The sequence below is a fragment of the Cupressus sempervirens genome, chromosome 5 (genome assembly GCF_028749045.1).
Source record: "Cupressus sempervirens isolate cs-2001-9-10 chromosome 5, ASM2874904v1, whole genome shotgun sequence".
NCBI lineage: Eukaryota > Viridiplantae > Streptophyta > Pinopsida > Cupressales > Cupressaceae > Cupressus > Cupressus sempervirens.
Window position 1 is genome coordinate 294,064,477 of NC_143122.1, and position 25,735 is coordinate 294,090,211.

Sequence of the window (25,735 nt, forward strand, 5' to 3'; positions counted from 1 at the left end):
ACTTGAGGTTTTGCAGGTTACCAGACTTTACAAGGACAAGGAACTTGCGGAAGTGGAATTCACTGTAAGACATAATTCACTAATAAGAGCATGTGTTTTAAATGACACATGGATGTTTTAGGGAAGTTTATTGTGTGATAAAATTAATATTGTTGCACAATATGGTTCTTTCCCAAACTATAATGATTTCTGTAGAATTTTATACTAGCTCAATGTGTACATTTTCAAAAATTTACTAGAGAAATGCTACTAAGACAGTCATCGAAAGAGATATCCTATTTTCTTGGTGGCCAAAAGTTGTATGTTTATATGATCAAGCAAAAGACATTTCACTATCAAATGATTTGACGTTCTTACCTATGATAGTTTTTGTTTGACAACAAGTGTGATATTTTGATCTTCTTGAAGATTGGTCCCATCCCAGTAGATGATGGTGTAGGGAAAGAAGTGATTACTCGAATGACAGCAGATATGGCTACCAACAAAGTATTCTACACAGACTCTAATGGAAGAGATTTTATAAAGCGGGTAAGATTTTGCTTCTACAGCTATCTTGAAATATACTTCGTGAGAGCTACTTAGAAATTTTTCTGGCATGCTTTTTTGTTATTCTCAGATATATTATCTGCTTTGTACATAAAAGTTCTAAAGTTTCGTAACCATATACTGTAGATACTATGATGTTAGCATTGTCATTAATGGAAAGAGTGCAGATATGAAAATTAAATTATTTGGAAAAGGACTATTTTGCTTCAAGATCCAATCTGCAAGAAAGTTGGACTATAAGAATTGTCTTTAAGAGTAAATTAGAGAAGACAATATATTTAGAAAATATTAAAAATGATAAGAGTCAAATACTCATAGTTACCAAAAGCTTAAATTTTATAATTTTCTTTTAATTATGAAAATAAAGAGAGATTATTATATTTAAATAGGAAATATAATTTGTTTAGGATTTGACTTGATTGAGCAAACTAAGCCAATAGTTATTTACTCGTCACCACTTCTAGAGACTGTAAAAAATTGAATACTTGATGCACTAAAGGGAAATATGGATCTAGCTAGTGGGGTTGGAGTAGTGATTAAAAATGAAACCAATCGTACTATATGCAAGCATGTAGGTTGGAAAACATTAATCAGGAGTCGGCTTTAGCTATGCTTAAAGGAATTCAAGTAGCAGCAGTACAGAGCTAGAAGAGAATAATCATAAAGGAGATTCACTGATTATCATAAATGCTATGAAGGTTAGTGTAATCAATGCTTGGAAGATCAAGTCCATAACGGATACATGCCTAGCCCAAGAGTCGCTTGATGGATGATCCACCCATTACATGATGGATTTATTTAGTTATTCTGTAAATTATGTTGAACATGCAATGGTAAAATAAGAAAAATAGCACCTCTATACATTCAATAGATAAAAGATAAAACAAAGCTCTTATGCTTGTCTTTAATAGGATATCTTATAAATGGACATAGTGCTGGAATTAGAAGACAAAACTAAGCTAACCTTTAGGGTTGATTATTGAGAGGATTTGTATGGTGTTTAGTATGTCTCCTTTTTGAACCAAGTGAAATGATGGAATAAATATTATTCTAAGACATTTTACAAGAATGAATGGTTACAAACATCATTTTTAATCTCTATTTTTGTCCAGCTTATGTGATCAATACTAAATGAGGAAGATGCAATATCAGTAGTTTTTGTCACTTGAGTCATCCTATTTGTTGGTAGTTTGTTTACTACTATGCTTGGTAATTTACATACACAAAATAACAATACATATGGTAGTGTGTACCCGATATAGGAGTTATTTGTCTGTTTATTCACGGATGAATTAATTATCGAGAAGGAATGCTCAAGTCAATTCATTACTTTGAGTCACTACAACCTTTTTTTTTCAGATGGATATGAAATACCTCTATTACAGCAAGTTTGTCCTTAGATGAATACCTCACAAATTTTCCCACTAGTGAACTTCGTCACAAATCCACCAAAGAAATGAATTGGGTTTCCATCCAATTCACCTAGAAATCACGAAGGCCTCCATCCTCCGGTTTCAACACTGAAAGCTAGAAGCTCTCAAAATCCCCAAGAGAATATAATAAACCAGGAGATGCTAAGAATGAGCCTCCCAATGTTCTTTAATAGCACCTCCCTTTGACTCTTCGTTTTCCCTTTGGCTATCTCTTGGTATTCTTTTCCTTTGTCTCTTTATTCTCCCCTTTTAAATTAAAATGACTTTATTAATTTACACAAAGCTCCATTAAAGTCATTATAATACTTTATTAAATAATTAAATTAAGTTGTCATAAAATTTGATATCATAGTTCAAAATCTCGTTCTCTATCACTTATCAGTGAGGCCAAAAAATGTTTTCTGGACAAATATTGGAGATCAATCAATAACTTCTTGAGAAAATATTGGGAATTTCAAATTGACTTGAGTTTAATTAGAAACATATTTTTTTTGCAAAATTCAATAAGGAGATGCATCGAATGAGTGACTAAATGAGTAAACAAACCAAACAAGCTGATTTAGATATATCTAAGCAATATGTATCAAAATCACATCTTCATGTGGAATGCCGATGGCTGGCAGCTCTAGTTAGAGACTCTTGAACTCTGAAGCAAACTAAAAATAGAAAATTATTTTTGTATCAAGATAAGCAAATACAAATGTTAAGTAAAATATGAAACTAGTTTACATCTTCCTCTTTCCCTTCTAAGTAGCTCTAGTAAAAACTATAGGAGTGGGAAGGGGCCTAGTCCTAGCAGTCCTCTGTGATGTCCAATCACAATAAGGATCTATGTCACTCAGATAAAGTGGTTCAACTAGTGTTGACTCTAGCTTTCTTATGCACAACTTAAGGTTATATTACACAAAGGCAATGTCATTTAGGCATTTATGTGCCAACTTGTTCCTCTTCTTTGTGTGAATGGATTCAATAAATAAGCTCCAATTATGCTCACAATTGGGCGAATGTAGATTTTCTTGAAAAGAGCTTTAAATCCAGTTCAAATCCACTTGCAATGATCTACAAGGCTTCCAAACACTATTTCTCTCCTCTAAAACCCTTCTCTCCTCCAAATGCTAAAAAATGCAAAATGCAAACAAAATAAGCAACTCGCTAGGTATCACAATTTAACTACTTCCATCCATGAAAAGTTTGCTAGTTATTGCAAGAAGTTGGCGAGAAGTGGCCAACTTCTCGACAGGAAACCTTAGCAAGAAAAATTATGTACCTTTTCATTATGAGAAACTTCTTGCGAAAAGCAGATACTTCTTTGTGAGAATTTGAACTATGTTTGATATAATTTGATTGTTAAAACTTTATTATTTAATTGATTTCTAATATCTCAAAAAGGGTGTTACTCCTAAAAGTAATTATGATGTCATTTGAAGAGTTATGTTGATGAATCAAGTCGGCAAAGCAAGTGGAGACAAGATAGAGTTGGTTGGTAGACAATCATCATGCATAGAGCAGTTTGATTAGTGAACAAAGATACCAAGCATAATGGTCACCAAATAGATATAGTAATTGAGCGTAATAGTTACCAAGAAAACATGTTATCCAAGGAAGACTATTACTAAACAAGAACAATATTACAACCGAGAAGATCAACAAAGACTATCGAGAGACACAGGATGAATATAAATGTTTGTGAATCCACAAAATATTAGGTGATTGGATTCTACCGAACAAGAAAATAGTTTACAAAGATCGAAGAGAAAGTTAGGTAAGATTGATTGGGATTCAAATATGATTGTCCATGATTCCAAGGGAAAGTTTAAACCAATGAAAATGAAGCAAATATTTCTTGGAAGGATGAAATGAATATGGATCATAGATTTAACCATTCGAGTGTTCCAAAAGGATCCAAACCCTAATTTGGTCAAGTACAAAGAAAGCTATAAATTTACTATATAAGTACGGATCAATATGAGGTCATTATGTGTGTGTGAGAGAAGGAATAATCACATGACAGTGATAAAGCAGATAGTGCTACCGAGCAGTGAAAGTGGATGAATGTGGTGAAATCCATAAGAGGAAGGCAATGAGTATGCACAAAGCATAAATCTGATGTAGCATTCAGGTAGATACATTATTCCAGATCAATTATTGAATGCATTGTTGTTATTGTATTGTATTCTTAAATACCAAAGATTGGGTACGCATTAACAAGCCTTATATTGTAAATCTCTTAATAGAATGCACACTTAACGAGTGTTGTAAAATCCTTTCACAAGGTAGACTTTAACAATTCTTATTGTATTACTCCTAATAGGGTAAATCACCAAAAGCTATTCTTTTCTAAGCTATAGCCAAGCAACCTTGATGCTGTAGCAGTGAAGGCTTGTGGGTGTCATCCCCACCACAGTTTTCCCTCTAACCAAGGGTTTCTATGAGACCAAAATCATGTGTCAAATGTGCTCATGTGTGTTATGTGTTTATATTTGAGGGAGTTTACGTACTTTAATTACTTTTAGGAATAAGTTGATAAGTTTATGCATGCAAAGTGAGATCCTAAGTTTTAAAGGGAAAAACCAATATAGAGAATCAAAGTTCTAGGAGATACTAATTCACGCCCCCTAGCACCTTAAGTTCCAACATTGATATCAGAGCCTAGTTCTCTTATTTTGAAGCTTAACAACTTAAGAAAAAGATCTGGAGAGATAGAAAGCTACAAGTATGAAAAGGTGATTGAGAATTTGAACATAGAACTGAAACTTGCAAAAGAACAAATTGGTAAATTGACAAAGAATTTAAAGTATTCACTAAGCAAGAGAAACGAGCTAGCCCATCAACTGAAAGACACTCAAGATCAGGTTGAAGAACTTGTAGACCAATCAGAGGGAAACTTGTTTGATGAATTTGAAGTTTCTATATCAGATCCAATGTAAAAGAATAAGAACCTAACCGAGCAAGCAAATTCATTGAAAAGGGAACTAGAAGCTCACTCAGTGAGAATGCGTGAAGTCCTAGAACAGAAGAGAAAAGCTGAAGATGACAAGAGAATGATGGAACATGAGAGAAGAAAAATAACTGTAAGACTAGATGAGAAAGATGTCGAAATTCAAAGGTTGACATAAAATCATTATGATATGACAAATCAGTTACTTGGTGTTAATCATGAGATTGCAAGGAAGGTGAAATAGATTGCTGTCCATTAAGATCAGAAAATGAACAACTGAAGAATGAACTGAAAACTGAAAAAGAAACCAATGAATGGCTGAAGAGATATGAGGAAAGCATAAGGAAACCAGATGAACAATTGAGAAATCAGAGAAGACTGAGAGATACTAAAGGATCAGGCTATATCGAGAACACTACAACCGAGAATCATCAAAGCAAGCAGAATAGAGAAATGTGTATACAACTCCAAAACTTAAGAAGCCAACATGCTATCATTGTGGAAAATTGGGCCACACAACAAATGTATGTAGGAGCAAGGTTGGTAAGTCATTTGTTACTCCTAAATGTGATGGATATTGCTACATCTACAATAAATATGGTCATCAACCATTTGAGAGAAGATCCAAGTTTAACACATCTCCAAAGAAACATAAATTTGATGGTTATTGCCACATGCAATAAGTATGGACATAAATGTCAAGATTGTAGATCATAGGAAAAAATACAACTGGATACCGAACATACAAAGAAATACTATTAACTGGGATTGCAATGCAAGGATAGCTTGTGGAAGATATGGTCACATTGCAACAAATTATAGAGGATTGCACATGAGAGGAAATACTAGTGCTTGGAAGACTTCTTACATGACATGTTTTCATTGTCACAAGATCGTTCATTTGAGCAAAAACTATAGGTACTACTAAGCTTATGCACCTATTGATGAATACACCAAAGGAAAGTGTACAACAAGTGTTGATGACATTTGTAATCAAATGAGCAAGATATGGAGAAGAAAGGCATAAGAAAATGGAACAACAATTGGATTAGGCGGTGACATCTTATCCTCTGGATTGGTTGACTCCATAACTACGAACTAATTCATACAGGTACGTATGGGAACTACATTTGAATTGTTTTATCATACATTAGTTCCTTATAATCGTTGAATCGGTATCCAAATTAGCATATGGCAAGATGCAATGGGATAACTCATATAAAAATTGAAAGTTAGTATGGTCAGTACGCATAACCGAGTAAATTAGTGAGTCGGTGGTAAAGTGTTGAGTTATCGAGTAAGTTAGTTAATCAACTCTATCAGATTCTTGGGAAGAATATAGTTTATTCTTATTATATATTTATCTCTTGTTATTGTGTTTCATTTGGCTTCTATATCTTGTGTAGCTCCCTTCAAAGCCAAATCTTGCATAGTATCCAAGATTGTTGAGTGCTATTGGATGCTAGTTTGAGAGGACTTTGGTGCAATTTGGTTGTGTATGTCATGGAATTCTATATTGCAATCTACATTGGAGCTTGTTGGGTCAAATCTGAGGTCATCATTGGATTCACAAGGCTATTTTAATTTTTTAGTCAATTGCCTCATATTTCGCTTAATCTAACATTGGAAGCCAAATTTAGAACCGTTTGAAAGTGGAGGGTGATTATTAGTCCTAATATTGAACTGCAATTTTGGAGCACTTTGGACCAAAGTAGACTTTGCAATCGTGTTCAAAAGGCCCATAAACCTCACAAATGATTATTAATTCATTGAAATTTATGATGTACTAAACAAAACACCTCAATGATATAGACGTTCCACCATACTCTATAGAATATTGCCACCATACCAGTTAATGTTGCCACATTACTAGTCAACACTACCACCATACGAGTTGGTACTGCCACTCACCAGTTGACACTATCACCATACCAGCCAAGACATGGCCACATGGTACTGCGACTTGGCATTGCCACCTAGCATTCGACACCGGACACCAAAGCTTGACAGCACCACCTAACACTTGATGCCAGAGTTCAAAAACATTGTGAAATATCGCAGGCCATCTTGCTAGCCAAAATGAATGCTATAAAATGACGGATTTTCAAAATACCGCAAAATTTTTTCCATCTGAAATTGCCAAATCACACTGAAAATGGGGGTAATTTTGTCGATTCTCGTTGACTTTTTAAAGTTTTTTTAATTAAAAAATGTTTAAGGTTTTGGTATTTACGTTTTTACCTTTTGGCTTATATGTGTAATTTTTTGACCATTATCAAATGTAAGCGACGAAGGCAGGGTTTTCTAAAGCTTGAATTGATGGGATATTTGTAGATTGACTGGATAGTTGCAAACTTGTAGGCATAATCATCTGAATAATTCCAGGCAAATTTGTTGGATAGTTGTAGGCCCAGGGATAATCCTCTAAGGCAGATCGACATACCAAGTAACATTATTTTCTCATGGACCATTATTCTTCCTGAGCGTTAATATTGTCCTAATTGATACTCTTTTCATTAAAGTTCTTGTATTAATAATAATGGTAGAAAAAGTAGATTATTTTAATGAAATTATATTAGCAAATTATAATTTTTTGTATTTGACAAAATTTTTACATTATTAAATTATATTTTATTTATTGTATTTCAATCTATAATATTAAAAACTTAATATATTATTTAATAATACCTATTACATATTAACTTTTTGAAATATCACCATCCATCCTAGTATGGGGAATCTGGAAAGAAAGGGACAAAAGAATATTCAAAGATGAAGAAATGCCTTTGCAATCCATTCCAAACAAAGTCAAAGCTAGCATCACCGAAGCCCTCAACAATAACCTCAGAAACACCAGCAAAGAGGAGGGAACTTGTTCTGAATGGGATGAATTAATGAAAAAGAATTGGTATAAAATTATCAATCCCGCAATGGTTTATCCCAAAACCAACAAGCAAGCTAGAGAAGATTGTAGATTGGAACCTCCCTGTGTGGGGTGGGCTAAATTAAATTTTGATGGAGCCTCTAGGGGCAATCTGGGCATAGTAGGGTTAGGATGTTTTATATCCTCCCCAGACTTTTGGATCATCAACCGGGGCAAACCTTTAGGAAAAATTTCAAACAACTTGGTAGAATTAGAAGCTCTAACAAAAGGCCTCCAACTGAATTTGGAATAGGGGATCAAGAAAATTATCATAGAAGGGGACTCTTAAATGATTTTAAATGCATTAAGGAAGAGAGACACGCCAAATTGGACACTAAACTCTAAATTGGAATATGCACTAATTCTAGCGGACAAATTCAAAGAGATCAAGATTGAACACATTTTTTGGGAAGAAAATAAGGAGGCAAATTCCTTAGCAAACTTAGGAGCGAATGGACAAGACTTCCTCTTTAAAAATACAAAAACTATTTAGCTAATTTAGTAGTGGAAACTTGCAATAATAATAATAATTAAAAATAGACTTAAATAGTTTAAACCAATAATCTTCTGAGTAACTGCACTGATAAATTTAAAAAATAAACTAATCAATGGATTATAAGTTAATCATTATTCCTATACTAACTAGTTATAAAGAGACAACAAATCTGAAGGGCATTAACAATATAATTACCGTAGCAAAGGACAATCCTTTAATCTAAATACATCTAATTCTCAATCCCCTAAACTACCATTAGAATTAAACAAGCACACTTTCAAGGACATCGTAAATTATCACCTATTTTTGGATTCACCACATTAATTATTATACGGATAGAGAAGATTTATCATAGATAATACATATAAAGGGGTTATCAATTTCAGCAAACAACCTCACAAATCAGAAACTAGTACAATATTTAAGATTGAAACTCTATGAGGCTGCCAACGCATTGCTTTCGCACAAGGAGAAGTACCAATTCCAAGCAACGTTAATCCAATACCAAACGTGAGAAAGATTTACATAATCACCCGCACTAGATTCAGAGCATTGCATTAACCTTGAATGATTTCTATTGCACTATTTAAGAACCCCTGCAGAATAGAACTAGAACATTTTTTCTGGTCCTTGGCTTAGTATAGTATAGCGCTACTGGTGGATAGGGATAAGCTAGCCATTAAGGATTTTTATAGGGCAGTCTTTAAGGAACCAATAATCAGGGAAGTAGACTCTTTCGTGGAGAATATAGACAAGGACTTCTTTATCCCAAAAAGGAGTGGGTATGATGTTCAAGACTATCCAGTCCAAGTCTTTCTAATCCTGATAATCAAGAACAATGGGAGCTTCATACAGAGAATGGAACAGATCGCCCGCAATTGGATATATCTACTGGCTGCTACAAATACCGAAATTTGCGTCGAGTGAAGGGGAATGGCATGGTATCTTCAAGAGGAAGGCCTCCACTAAAACTAGCTCCAGAAAGATGCATTTTGGTGATCTTTAATGCTCGTCTTTTTAGCAACTCCTATGATAAATCCTCGTTTTGTCTACTAGTCTTACTGGCTGTTATTAGAATCAAAGACAGAAATATCAAAAAAAATGTAGATCTATGTAAACATTATGGACAATTAATTGAGTCCAAGGATAGCAGTGGCCATTTTCCTCCCAGAGGCCACATCTAGGGTTTATCTATGCTCTGTTTGATGCACGTCTATATATATGTGTAGTTATCCAGCTTATAAGTATTTTTTAAGCATGTTATTAGCGTAAAGTGTTAGTGGGTCCAGTCTTGTTTTTCCTAGTCAAGATGGATCAGATAGCTAGTTTATACACTTTTGATATGATAATATAAATATAATCAAAGGTTTATTTAAGCATCTTTGATATCTTGGACTAAAACTGTGATTTTAATCTTTCACTTTTATCAGCATTCCAATATGATCTTATCTTACAATTTGAAAAATCGGCTGCAAAGTAATTCTTGGAGAGGAAAATTGGTAATTTGATAATCAAGATAACAATAGAAAATACACAAATACAAACCCTAAACGAAGGAAGAGCTCAAGAAATAAGAAATATATTCAGCAAATGAACACCACACCAAAGATTAATTGTCTACAGGAACCATGGGCAAATGAAAGGGAACAATAAAGGATCTCTTCCTGTAATGCATGTATCTTATATTATAGAAAATTTGTTTTCTCTCTTTGCTCAGAACGTAGCTTGTCCTCCCTACCATCCTCGCCTTTGGCCCCTTTGTCCTGTCTTCATCTCTCTTCTTCCTTAGGTGCTTCCTTCCTCCCTCTCCGCTTCTCTGTTCTTTCCTCCTATTTCTTTGTTTTAGGTTGAACTATCTTTTTGTTTTGTTGCCTCTTTCCTAAGGATTCCTTTAGACCCTTGATCCTTTCCCTAGCTCTGGCTTTTGTTCTTGCTGTGGTTTCTTGTCCTCGCTATGTTCTAGGTGTCTTCTGATTCTCTAGGTAGTGGTGGGTTTGGTTTTTGGTCTCTCTGCTTCCTTGTTATTCAATTTTTTATAAATGGTTTAGTAATGGTTGAAGATTTGTCTACTAACTTGGATCTTGGCCAAAGTAACTCTTTTTTGCAGCTGCTACCAAAAGACAAATACGACGCCAAGAGAAACAAAAGATTCTTGTTAAAAGAAACACCGGAGAAGCATTTGAATGCATAGAATAGGACATCAAATGTATTGTAAATTACAAGATTATTTGTAATGGAAGGAAGCCTTCCCAACCCTATGAAGGAATTAATGTAAGAGAGGGTATGCCCTTTCAAAGTCCTTTGAGAAAAATCAAAGGCAAATGTATCACTATGAAAACAAGACATTAAAAATATCTTGGGCTATACTGGGGTTTTTCTTCCCTGTTCCTTTTCCCCTAGTGCCAACACTTTGAATGGGGACAAAAAAATTCTGTAAACATTCTTTTATTTAAATATATAGGACAATATGCCTTTTACCGATAAAAGAAAAAACCTACTACATAACAATAAACTTATAAAGTTATATGTCAATCTATAATAGAATATCAATACGAAATACTAAATATTAGAAACTGTAAATTACTAAATTTTACCAAATATAATATAAAATATAAAATGTAAATTTAAATAACAATATTTATAAATATGTTAAAAAGAAATAAAATTATAATACTAAATACTAAATAGTAAAATATTGTTTTATTAAAATTTAATACTGATATTGTTTTATTTAAAAAATTATATTGATATTATTATATATTATTACTTTCAGTTTTAAGAACTATAAATATATAACAGCATTTAGCATTTTACTGTGTTTGAATTTTTAAGTTTTTAACTGATTTATAAAAATTCAAAATTAAATAGATTAGTGATTAATAGATTTTAATAGATTTATCATTTCTAATAAATTTTAATATATTTACATATATTGAAATCTATTTATTAATCTGATTTTTAAAATTTTAATACATTCATAATATTGAAATATTAAATTTGATTTATTTTATGCATTCTAATTATAAATCATCATTTTGTTTTGCTAGATTCTCAAAGTTTACCCATTTCTTTACAGGATGGCTAGTGGCAGAGAGAAAGATGCATTATGGAAATACGGGATCCTAGGAGAAGACAAAAGACAAGTCCAATCTATCTTTTTCCATAAGCATAAGCCGATTGAAATACCATTTTGCAAAGGTTCCAAACAATGATATTACACCATGTGATAAATGTCTGGAAGAGGCTACAAGAGAGGCTTTGACAAGCTTACAAAAATATGAACAAAATAAGGTAGAAAAAAAGAGGACATTTGAGGCCATGGTAGCCTCAATGTAGAATTTTAGTTCTCCAAGATCACAAACAGGTAGAGAGGGTTCCTTCTATTAGGCCTTGGATATAAGGATCATGAAGTGCGAGTGGGTCTTTATCAGAATTTTGTGTTAAATGTAACACTTATGGTGCTCAACCCGATTTGCTAGGCACTATGTTGGGTGGATATTTTGCAACCGACAGTTTTGGGTAAAAATACAATTGCAAAATAGGATGACTAGCCACAGCGTGTGAGACAGAATCTCTCCTACCTTAAAAGGAAGGCTCCCCCTTCTCACCATTCCTTGGATCAACTCAAGGTAAGCGAGAAGTCGAGAGATTTTTATAAAATGGGTATTACCAATATTCTTTCTTCTTATCTTTCAAGAAAGAATCCACTTACTCATGGAGTGAGTAATGGGTAGGGTGAATCTCTAATAACACTTCCATCAAGAGATGGAAACAGTGATACCGATAAACCTTCACTAACTCAAAGGCTAGCTAAAAATGTACCAGTTTGGCTCTAAGTCCGGTCATACTTCTATATGAAAAAACTTACAATTAGGGCACAAAGACTTCTAAAAGTAAGAATAACTTAACTATTTTGCAAATTAAGAAAAAAGTATAAGCTATAGATAAAACTTCTAGCTATATATTTCCACAACTGCTCCCAGTCAAAGCTTCGGCTCCTATTGTTTCTTAAGTCACTATGCTCTTTTATTGAACACACAATAATAACATAAATCAAGACAATAGGCACGAATTACAGTCAAAGCTTCGAATTTGCTCTATCACAATTACTTCCAGTGAAAGCTTCGAATCCAGTTGCTTCTTTTTTTCACTTTTCTCTCCCAACTTTGTACTACACAATCAAAGTTATGCTTGCACAAATTGGGCAGAGCTTTCTTGCATGCAACAAAAGATGATTTTTACAATGAGGGGACACACCTTTGTATAGGCACAAGAGCTGAGAAAAAGATGGAGGAAAAAGTAGGAGCAACTTAACCAACCTTGACCTAGTCTAACTAAAAGAAAAATTATAGGGTTACATGCAGTTGCACATGCAACTCGCATTACATGTAATTACATATGTAAGTCGTATTACATTCTCTTCAATTACAAACATGAAAGAAGAAGAAGAAGACAGAAAAGAAGGAAACAATCCTAGGTATTGTTCTGAAGGGGCTTGTACTTTGACGATGCAATCTTTGATGGTCACAGGATTGGAAGTTCTTGTACTTTGTACTGCTGCATTCACCTTGATAATCATGGTGTTGTGTCTTTTGATAACCTTTGACTTTGATGAACTGTTCGTTGTCATTTGAAAACTTGACATGTTCAAGCTTTCCTCGCTCAAGTTGTGAATTCTCCTTTGTAGATTTGCACAAATTGGAGTCTTTGACACTTTGAGAACTTTTTCGATGGTGTCTGGATGTAAATTCAGAACCAAATTTCCATCAGCACCTTTAACTCTTTTTTTCATTTTTCTTTTGAAGTAAAGTGCTTGGTGTGTGGAAATGTGTGCAAATGAAAACTTTTGACATTTAAATTGTGATTTGGGCTTTCAAGATGTCATGGCACGAAAATGGATTACATGTAAATGCAACATGTAATGAAGAACAGAAAGTGAGATGACATGCGAATGCGGATGGAGAATGAGCTTACATGTAAGTGTGGATGACAGATAAGATGAAATGCGTAATGACAAGGGAAGTGGAATAACTCGTATTTTCTCATGGAGATGTAAGTGCATATGGAAGGAATGGATGCAATGTAACTTGAGTCGAAGTGAACTTTATAGACGCCTTTGAGGAAAGTAAAGTCCAAGTACATGGGAATACATGCACATGACATTTTTGATGTTTTCAAAAAGTGACTTTAAGTAAAAAACAAGGTTTTGAGATGCAGTTACACGTAAGGCATTTCGTGTAATCAAGTTGTGCAAGTGAATATAGAAAGTGAGATGAGTGAAAATGGAAGCGAAAAATGAGATTACATGCATGTGCGGATGGTGAATGAGATGGAAAACATGTAATCGCATTTTTTGGATGAGATGCGAAGTGTTGTGATATGGAAGATGGAAGTGAAATGTGATGATGCTTTTGCATGAAATGGAAAGTGGAGTGAAGTGAAACATGCTCAGGTTCTTGGGAAAGAACTTGCAATTTCTTCCAAAATGAAATAAACAAACACATACCTTTGGCAAAAGACTCAAACATATCAATGCGCAAAGCACTTCAACATGCAAATTCGAATTTGGAATTTGAGAAAATTTCAAAATTGTGAAAATGAGAATTTTCATCATTTATAAAGGCAAAATACACTTTTCATGGCATATATATGGACAAGTGTGCAATATCAAGCTATAATATGCATGGAAATAGCAAGATAAGCATGAATTGATGAGCAAGTTTGAAAATGCCCACTTACTTGGAGGTTAAAGAGCCAAAATAGCAAGTTTTATAGACTTGAAGACCAATTCTCCCTCAAATCTAGATTTTCAAACAATTTTTTGACTTTTTCTGTTCTTCATGTAATGGACATTCAATGGTCGAATTTGACATGAGAAAGCCAAAACATGGTCTCCAAAGACAATATCATGCATTTAAAACTCAATAATAAACCCTCTTGATCAAAGGTATGAGCTGAAAATGTCATTTTTTTAGTTTTTTGAATAAAACCATGATTCTTTATGCAAAAATCTGGGCCGTTTTTGCAAAAACGTGGCCAAAAAATGTATATGTTTGAGTCATTTTTGACTTGTCATGGATCCAAATGTAAAAAAAGTGGCTCCAAAATGCATAAAAATGGATTAAAAGCCCAATTTTCTGGGTGTTTTTAGCAAATACATGATTCATAAAAAGCATAATATGTCGTTTTTCACTTCCAAATGCAAAAACGTGACCCTTGATGTATTGCTAATGATTGAATATGCCAAAATGCCTCTTTTCCTTGCAAAAACCTGATTTAAATCACGTAAAATGGATTTATTTGAAAAAATTTCCAAAAACGTGCCCTTGGGGTGACATGCATATTTTAAAAACTCTCAACAAAGTAAATCGGACTTTTTTGGGTGCATAACACATTTTAAAATATGCATATGGTCAAAATCGCACATTTTGTAGTGCAATGCATATTTTAAGTTGTATCTCACTTTTTGGATGCAATGACACAAAAACTTACCTTTTGATGTAATGACATCAAAAACGTTCACTTTTGATAGCCTTTTGATGTAATGACATCAAAAAGGTCCACTTATGTTTTCAAGTTGAACTTTATATGCAGTGACATGTAAAATGTCCACTTTTGATGACTTAAAGTCATTTAACAAACATATATCCATTTAATTTCATTAAAATGTTACTTTAATGGGACATAAACAATATTTATATATCATATTAAAATTATAACACATAAATATCATTTAAAAAGTAAACTGAAACTATATAGTTTATATAGTGACTTTAAGTGAAAAATCAAAAAGTAACTCAACTTAAAATTATAACATAATATGCACTATAGTTACTTTAAGTGAAAAATTTAATGATAAAGTAACTTAAAAACATAACATAAAGTGCATTTAAGTTATATTTTCAAAAAGTGAATGTCAAATTGAAAATATAACATGATATTTTTAATTCATGTTATTGCACCAAAAAGGTCCACTTTTGAGGCACTAAAATGGCCATATCTCTTGATTGACAACTCCAATTACATACTCGGTTAGACTAAATTGAAAGGACAAGCGGAAGTCATGACATGAGCGACACCAAAGGACTGAAAACCAACAAACACAAACTCAAAAGCAAAGAAAAGGACGATGAAGGCCTAAAAAATCAAGCAAAGGCTTGACAAAAAACAAAATGGAAAAGACTTGACGAAAGTCTTCAGTAAAACAATTTGATATTCGAATTCAAGTTGATTGATTGATCATCATTAAACAATTGAATATCAAATTCAAACTTAGAGATATGTAAAACTAGCTTGAAAAAGTTCCATACTGTTATCAACATTTTGTGGTGACAAATTGTAAGACAACACACTGCATGGAACAAAGATGCATATGAAGAAAAAGGTGGCTATTATAAGATTTTGGATCTGCAATGATATTCCCTTCAATGTTTTATGTAGTCCTTATTGGGATCAAGTGGTAACTTCAATTTCTGTCTGCTAAAAGTTTAAAACCGCCAACTCCATATGAGGTGAGTGGGCCATTATTGGACGGTGAGGTAAGAGATATTCATTGGCTTGTGGCAGAGAAAAGAAACATTTGGGAACAGAAAGACGACACTATTATATGCAATGGGTGGACAAATATGAGGAATATGACGCTCATCAACTTTATAGTTTCTTCAGGGGGACAATTGGTATTATCTAAAATTAGTTAATGCCTCTAAGCAAGTAAAAATACAGAAAATTTATGCAACATTTTGGATGCGGTGGTAATATAAGTGGGAGTTGCTAATGTCATCTGGAATGTGACTAATAATGTAGCTGCTTATGTGCGAGCTAGTAGACTTCTGATGGAGAGGTATCCCACATTATTTTGGAGCCCATGTGCTACTCATTGCCTTGACTTGCTTCTTGAGAATCTACGAAAACTAAGCAAGGTGGAGAACGTAGTTGACGATGGAAGGAATATTGTGAAGTACTTCTACTATCATACATAGGTCTTGGGTCTTATTGGAGAGCACACTAGTGGTAAGGATCTTGTAAGAGCAGGGGTCACATGCTTTGCTACTAATTTTTTAAACTTGCAAAACATATTTGTGACATTGTTAGACCTGAGGTACATGTTTCTATATAAAAAATGGTTAGTGAGTCCTTATAATAGGAAGCTTGAAGCAGAGAAGATTGTGAAGATTGTGTTTGATGCTAGCTTTGAAAAGCTAATGGAGGAGATCCTCAAAGTAAGTTTTCAAGTCTTCATTGATGATTTAGTATTTAATTTTGAAATGTTTTCGTTTGCTGATTTTTGTATAATTTTTTATGTTTAGGTGTTGGAACCATTGGTGAAGGTTCTATGAATTGTGGATGAGGATAAAACCCCATGGGGTTTCTATATGAGCCATTGATGGGGCCAAAGAGGCCATTCAACACTTGTATAGGTCAAATGAGACTAAATATAGACCCATATGGAACATAATTGATCGTGGTTAGAACTGACAACTCCACCAACATATTCATGTAGCTGCCTATTACTTGAACTCCAAGTTCTATTTCTCCAACACTTTTAGAGCAAATGTAGAGGTTCAAATTATCTTGGACACATGTATTCGAAGATTGGTTGCTGATATGGACCTCCAAGCCCTTATACTTGATTGAGTTGCAGAGCTACAAGAGGGAAGAGGGACCATTGTTTTCTTCTCTTGATTGTAAATGTAGGAGTTACACCTACAACCAAGTAAAAAGAACATGTGTTTAGTTTTATCATACCATTTAGTTCGCTCATTAAGTTTACTAGAAGTTGTTCAACATCATAAATGGTTTCTTTTAATTCTTGCAAATCTGTGGTGGGAAGATTATGGTGCCACAATGCCTAATCTTCAAAAGCTTCCCATCTAAATTTTATCAAGTGTTGTAGTGCTTCTGTTCGCGAGATAAATTGGACTACTTTTTAGAATATACACACAAATAAATGTAATAGATTGACTCAAAAGCACTTGAATGACTTGGTTTATGTGAAGTACAACCACTACTTGCACGAGAGTAAGGTGGAAGGCCAAGCTTCATATGAAGCTCTTGACTTGAATGACATTGATCCACATTCAGAAGATTTGATTGCTCCTCCTGATGGTGAGGATGTAGATGCGGATGTGACAGCACATGAGGAGCAATGTGAGCTTGGTCATCCATCAGAGGCTTCTGTCTAGTCTGAGACATCTATTTAGGGACCTGTTGAGGATGTTGCCACAACAACTACTTCAACACCACCCCCCCAACAACTGCGATCTCTTTTGAGCTTCACTCGTTGTCACAATTTATGATTGCTACTTTTAGTTTTCATTGATACTGAAACTTGAACTTATTATGTATTCAAAAGTTGTAGTTTCATGGACATACTACAACTACTTTTCTTCTTAGACCTCAAAAAGACAATTCCAAAGTCCTTTGAAAAGTTGCATTAATATTTATTGACTTGAATGCCATTCTTTCTTATTCCTTGATGTTTTGAATCCCGTTGATAGGAACACACCCTACATTTCTTCATGTATTTTGAAAGCTGATTTCTTTGTATAACTATGCTATATTCTATTTGCTAGTGCTAATGTAGTGGAGGTAGTTTTAATGATAAACTAGATCCTTTGTATATGAATGTTAACAACCTTTAGGGAATACTATAGATTTGGAAGTTATTATAATAATAGAAACTTCTTGATGCAGCATGTGCCACCCTATCATTTTTTTCAAACTAAAAACCTCCTTGTACAACACGTCCATCACTCTTCATGATCTTTTAGTCTATACTTGTCACACCCTTTGATTTTTTTGTATTAGTATTTACTATTTAGTATTTACCAACACGTTATCAAATATATTTTTATTTGTTTAGTTTTTGGTCTAGCATGTCTTGTCATTTTTGTGTATTGCCAATCTATAGATGTGAATTAGAAAAAACAAACAGTCCATTGTGTTGTTGCATCATTGTTCTCTCATACATGCTTCTTCAAGCTAGGAATATTGGATCCATTATAGGTCTAGGTAAATGCCTTCTTTGAGTTAGCAAGCGCCTAAATTCCTTCCAAGTATCATGCTCCTTTAGCAAATTGCAGTCAATTTTTATGATCTTGCAATGGCTACAACAAGGACCAACAAGACCATGCAATGTAAATAAGAGTCTAAAATATTTTAAGGGCCAGAGAATTAAGATTTTGGTCTAAAATTTTGACACAGTATGATAGTTTTGTATGACTGCAAGAGATGCATAGCATAAATTTAAAAAATATGAACATTTTTTGCACAAGAAACTTGTGATCTAATGTTGGGCTTTTTTTGATACCTAATGTCTAATTTTGTAGAGCTTTTTTCCTAGTACAATTAGCCAGCCCAATCCACTTAGTCCTAGATTTTCTTTGTATGGGTGGTCATCTTCTATTTCTAATGCTTTGTAGGTGTCTTCCTATTTTTCCTCACTCTTCTAACTGCCTTGTTTCAGCTTTTATTGCAATTCATTTTTGTTTTATGTGTAGAACCATTTTTTCCATTTTTCTTATGCTACTGAACATGTACATTACAGTTGATTGTTTTCTAACAAAAATGGTAGAAAAATTAGATTAAGCGATGGTGTTGGTAAGTTTTGGTCCGATATATGAATAATGACTTCTCTTTAACTTTTATTTATCAAACTGGTTTTTACTGTCTTAACATGGATAACAACTTTAATATTTCTATCAAACTAAGAGTAGTGTAACTTTGGAATCATGTAATTAGATTGCCTGGATGACCATAGATTCATAAATTGAAAGGCAGCATCTATTTTCTAAATTTCATGTGAAGGTTTCCATACGATTTTCTTCTTACAACTGAACAAGAATTGAACTAATCTTTATTTGTGAAATAGGTGAGGAATTATAGAACTGATTGGAATCTACAAGTACACCAACCCGTGGCAGGAAATTATTATCCAGTAAGTTTTGCAAATTTAAATATAATATTATACCTCTCAACTACTATTTTGCGATTTTGTGTTTAATATGTTCTTGAAATGAATCCTATGACAAACATTGGATGAAATATGAGTAAAGTAATCATTTGCTATGTATCTTGGAAAAATTCAAAATAAGTAATCATGTCCTGTGCATTTTAGATATTTTTAAAGGGTTAAATTTCTACATGTGCATTCTTTTGTTGAGTTTCAGTATTTTAATAAATACAATAAATTTTTTTGTTTTGATTTATCAAATTTTGTACTGTCCCCTTTCGAGGAGTTGAAATTGACCCATTTAGTCTAGCTGCCACAGTTTCATTTTGGGCTAAATTGGGATTTAAATTAATTATATAAAGCTGTTCAAAGTGTCACGGATGACTTTATTGTAACTGACTTTATAAAGTGACTTGAGTGAATCAGAATCCAATAAACCATGGTTGACTTGGCCATTGCTCTCTCCATCAGCCCCATTTGTTCTTCCGTCCACCTAGTGACTAAGAGTGTTGCCGATCTTCTGTTGTCCTCTTGCCAATTCTTTCAAGATGGCCACAATATCTGCATGTCCATCCCCATTCTATCTAAGGAGAAATATCCTCTCCTATGATAGAATATGCATTTGTCTCTCATTAACCTTAACCTGACAAGCTGGTAAGTTGAAGGCTCTGATACCACTAAAATATACCAAGCCAATATACAAGAACAAAATGGATGAAATACACAATAATAGACCAGAAAATCATAAATTTTGATTTTTCAACTGTATATACTTATTACAATCAGAATTGTTGTCAGTGAACCTTCCACCTCGTCTTCTAACAATAGTTCCATGTTGGGAGTCACAGAGTATGATAGCACAATGAATTTGCAGATCTGATAATGCAGTCTTAATGCTCAGTCTGGAATATTGCTGATGCCATTCTTGCCATCTTGTAACTGCAAATTTGCAATAGAAATGCAGCAATCTCTTTGCTCACTAATGGCATGACACGGGTGTATACTTGTTGAAGTTGCAGACTGATCTTGATGATTGTGGTTTTGTGTTTTGGAAACATGCTGATAGCTGGTATGCTCTCAAATATGGAGCATGCTCTCCTCTGCTGATGTATTATGTATGTTGTTGCTAATCGCTTTTAGGGATATCACAATGTGGTGGCGATATGCATTGCAGTCAATGAATGAGCAGAAGTTGCAGGGATGCCTTGTAATTTGCGATGTTTATAAGACTTGATCACTGAGAATCACTGCATATTCTGTGACAATCAGAATGTATATCTACAGTAGCATGTGTGAAACAATGCCCACAACCCATATTCGCCACCCCAACCAAATGTTGGTGTATTTGCACAGTTTCTATGTTGCTGATGATACCTTTCCAATGATGATCACTGATCCAAAGTATATGACTGGTCCTGCAATGAATTTGACAATCGATCCAATCAATGCAATTTAGTCTCAAATAGACTTCACCAAATAGTGCTGGATAGCAAGCTAGGGAGGATTTCTCACCTTTGAAATGTGCTATCTCTTGATAAATTCCAATAAGGAATTTTAGAGATAAGAATGTGTGAAGTTGATCGATAGAGATTAAGCTCCCCTAGAATTGCTACATATATGCAATCCAAAGTGAAATAATTATGTAAGTCAGCTAACCCAAATGGGTGCTACGAATCAATTAATTTGAAATACAACTAGGCTAAGAGGGTGGTGCACAAGTGTGCCAGCCAAAATGTGCCCTATCGTAAGGCTGACTAGTCAACGGGGGACCATATGAGCTAATAGAAAAATAGAAATAGGTCAGGGCTAAGGAGGGGACATGAGTTCAAAATTATGGGCAAATTTGTCAGGCATACTATATTACTAAGTGCACACTAAGCCTTTCTACCCTTGAGTGTCCATCTCAAGAAGACATACTTGATGGGATCTCAATCCCAATGACACATTGAGCACCTTGATCTTTGAGCATAGCATCTATCTCAATGTGGCATACTTGATGGGACCTCAAGTCAAAAGACACACAAATCCCCTTTGGCCCACAAGCACAAAATTAATCTCATGATGGTGTACTTGATGGTATCTCAAGCCCAAAGGCAGATTAAGCCCCTTGGTTCAAGAGCATGATATTCATCTTCAGGTAGCATACTTGGGTCTTATGAACTCAGAAGGCTAGTCATCTTTCCTGTATGAAATCTGTTTCTCTAGATTAAAAATAGGTTATTAAACAAATATTTTATTTTATATAATTAAGAGAAACATTTAGATTACTTGCAATGTTCAATAATTGTTGCAAATATAACTTGTAGCATGAACACATATATCCATACTAATAATTTAATTGTATTAACATAAATTTTCCTTAGTCTATTTGCTATGATTGGGTTTACTTCTACTCTTAATCTGAACCTGATTATTTAGTTTCATATCTCTTGTTTCTCATTCTATGAATTGATGGCCCTTAAAAAATGCTTCTCTTAAAATATCCCATCCTTAGTGACAAAACGATCACATCCCTTAGTTGTTAAAGGAACACCCCTCTTGATGGAAACTCTTTCCTTTTCAGTTACATTTGTTGTCACTTCCTTAGTACTATTTGTTAAGGATACTATTTGGCGTAGGAGCATCCTAGGTGTAAGGGCAATCTTGCATCACCAAAAATTATTTCTATTTCTAGCTTTCCAGTTTTGTGTTTTCAATAAGGGTTATTCTTGTGTAGAGTAGTTATTTGTGGGATCATGCTAATTTTAGTAAGTTGCTCTTATGTGCTTAGATTGTTCTAATCTCATATGTGGAGGTTCATCTTAGACATATCAGCCTTTTAGATGAGTTTCATTGCCATATCACATGTATTGGTGTAGTTATTGCAAATTTTTTGTATGAATTTTGGCTATCCAAATCTCACATCCAATGATGTTGGCCTAAATGGCTCTGCAACGAGGTCAAAACTTGACTAATGGATGCTTGCACAACCAATCACTGTGGAATGTTAGTCGAGGATTCCAAAATGGGGTTATAATGTCCCATTGAATCAATAGTTTGCTAGTTATGGTCTCCAAAAGTGGACTCATCCAAAAATGTAATTTGTAAATTGTCTTGAGCCCATTTTATGTAATAAAGTGTAATAAAATGATATAATATGAGGTTGGTTGGTCTCAAGGGTTAGGGCTTAGTATTTAGAACCTTCCTAGGCAGTGAAAAATGCTTATATAAGGAAGGCTTGTAGGTTGTCTAGGGTAGTTCTTGGTTATATTCATAGCTCTGTCTTACAAATTGTTGTAAGGAAGGCAGTTTGCACTAGGGTTTCAGTGGAAGCGCAAAAATGCTTCCACAAAGAGAGGTTGGTGCTAGAGGTATTACACTTGAGTTTAGAGCCCTCCAGAGACAAATACGTAGGGGGATGATTCTTGTCATAAGAGATGAGAGTGAGGATAAAAGAGGAGAAGGATAGATTGATCATGAAGAAGAGGAAGTTTTGAACCCAGAAGAAGAAAAGCTTTTCAGGGCCATTTCCAAGCTTGGAAAAGGGCCTAAAGTTTGAGGTTCCCACATTTTGGAGAAATCTTAACCCGGAGGAATTGATCGATTGGCTCAATGAATTAGAAGAATAATTTGAGTATGAAAATATTGTGAATCCTAATAGGGTGAGGTTTGCAAAGGCCAAATTGAAGGGTCATGTGAAGATCTGGTGGCAAGAGATTCAGTTGGAGGGAAATAGAAGAGAGAAAGATATAATCACTAGATGGGATCAAGTAATAGATAAATTGAAGCGATAATTCATTCCAGTGGTTTATGAGCTTGATGCACAGAAGAAAATGCAAGGGTTAAAGCAAGTTGAAAGATCTACTCAAGATACACAGATGAGTTCTATCGAGTATTCATTAGAACCATGTAGAAGCTGACAAGGAGAAAGTTTCTGATGTAGAGCATCCTACAAACTAAACAAATAATAGGATCCTTTCTGATACTAATTTGATGCAGAGCATCCTTTAAAACAACCAATCAGTGGGATACATGTTGATCCCTTCAAAATCTATGAAATAATTTCATTATATAGAGGCATCTTACGAGGTAAAAACACATGTTTTAACACTAAAACATCAACCTTTCTCCATTTGCATATCTTGTTTTCTATATCTGATTCCATTACTCATAACATCTGTTCTAAACGTTTTTTTGCAAAATCCTCTAAGGGAATTATTCCAAATTAGACCTATTAAAACATATCCAAATCTCAGTACAATCGAATACACCAATTACAAATTATGTTGTCTACACTGAGACCCATTATCCCTGTCATAAACCAAAAGCAAAACATATAACCCTACCTAGGGCATCAAATATCTTTCACAACACAAATTCAAATAACCCAAAACCAATTCCATATTATCCATTTGTGAGTCTAGTTTCAAATCCGTAACCCATTAATTTTTGCAATACATAAATCATTATATAAGCACAAATCTTTGCCTACAACTCCATTGAAGGCATTTAAAAACTTGTTTTCACTCAAATCTTCATAACTTTCACAAATCTGCATAAAAATGTCTCAACTAAAAGGAAATGGAAGGTAATTGACATATCTTTACAATGAATCCCTTAGAGTTCCTTAACCATCCATATGTGTCCATACTAAATGCTACAACATGACCATTTGTAAGAGTTCTCAAATCTGAAAATAGTAACTTTCACCAAAATGATCATAACTTCCTCAAAATTGAATGAAATTACTCCAAATCAAGGATAGAAGAAAGATAATTCATACCACTATCAAAATATATAGATTATATAGGGTTTCCAAGTCGTACATGGCCGTACAAGGCCTAGAAACCAACACGAATCTAGAAAAACCAATCAAAATAGCAATAGTAGAAAACATCAAAATTGCTCCAAAATTATTCTTTCTTCTCCATATTCTCATTAATTTGATTTGGAATGACCATTACAATGATTTTATAGGATTTTTGATGGTTGAGAACTTCCCAACCAACTCTTGAACCAACTTATTACATTCTTTAACCCTTTTTGCACTTTTTGCAAAGTTTTGAAGTTGCAACATTAGAAATTTTGATCTCACAACTTTGTTACAACCTTACAAACATTTTATAATGGAATATTAATCACCATTTACAATAATTTTACCCTTCCTTGGGTTTACAAACAAATTTTAACCTCTTGACCAATTCATGACCTTACTAGGACAAGTAGGGCAAATTGACAAATTTTACAATTTATGACAAAATGGCTTCATAGCCTTTACATCTTGACCCAAATACAACATAAATGGCTCAAATGGATTTAAATATCTCATATAAGGAATCTTAACCTTCTCATGTTCTTGTACTTTAGGTGCTCTTGCACCTATTTCCCGTTATCTTAATGGGTTGAGGCCAACCATTCAAGAGGAATTGAGTCTGGCCCGAGTGAACATTATTGAAGAGGCATACCAGTTTTTCCTAAAGGTTGAGGAAAAGTTGAATAACAAGTTTGATAACAAGAATAGTGGTAGAGGTCATAGTGGAAGATCTGGCATACAAGCTTATGAAGGCCAAAAACATGGTCAGAAGAAGAAGGATGAGGCTAGCATTAGCAATCAGAATCAAAGGGGAAAAAATTGTTTCCATGATCAGAGAAATAGAGATCAAAGAGGAAGAGGATGAGGGAAAGGATTTGGTAGAGATGGTTTTTGCAGAACTTGTTTTCATTGTGGAGAAGAAGGGCATAGGGCATTCAAATGTCCCCAACGCCAAGGAAGGACAGATAGGAGAAATGAAGGCTAGGCTAGAGTAGCACGTGTTGATGAAGATGCCAAATCCTCACATTTTGAAGATGCTAAAAGGGGATGTTCTGGTTAACAAAAGAGTCCTGCTAATTGATGAGAATGAACCTAATCAAAGGAGCTTGATTCACACAAGGTGCAAATGTGAAGATAAGTGTTGTGATGCAATCGTTGATGGTGGAAATACTGACAATCTGGTGTTAGAAAAGATGTTCATGAAGTTAAATCTCAAGAGATAGAAAAACTTACATCTATATCGTATTGCTTGGGTGCAAGATGAGCACAAGGTCATGGTCAATGAGAAGTGCCTAGTGAAGTTTAAGTGTGGAAGCTACTAGGATGAGGTACTTTGTGATGTCATACCTATGGACATGTCATATGTTGGTGGGTAGGTCGTGGCAGTTTGATAGGCAAGGCTTGTAATTAAGGTGATGTTTGTCTCATCTTTTTGAGAGAAGGAACAACCCTACAATAAAAAAGACAGATCCTTAGATTTATACTTATGCAATTTGAGATATTTACCAGAGGTCTCGGGTGTACACACTCCAATTTCTGATTTGTACATCATGAAATTGACATTCACAAGCAATCTTCAATTGGATGGAGCATAGAATTAACTGTATTTGCAAGAACCCATTTGGTAGGCCCTATGTTTATACATTGGACATCTTT

General features: G+C 34.2%; 1 protein-coding gene across 3 annotated transcripts in view; it reads left to right on the forward strand.

Annotated features, from left to right (window-relative positions):
• Positions 1-25,735, forward strand: part of LOC149555732 (alpha-mannosidase-like) — a 241,173-nt gene that overhangs the window by 195,019 nt on the left and 20,419 nt on the right. For all 3 annotated transcript variants that reach the window (XM_089829873.1, XM_089829872.1, XM_089829871.1), the window contains exons 20-22: positions 17-64; positions 409-528; positions 19,207-19,272. In XM_089829873.1, coding sequence (XP_089685999.1) covers positions 17-64; positions 409-528; positions 19,207-19,272 — 234 coding nt within the window. The remainder of the gene's footprint in view (positions 1-16; positions 65-408; positions 529-19,206; positions 19,273-25,735) is intronic.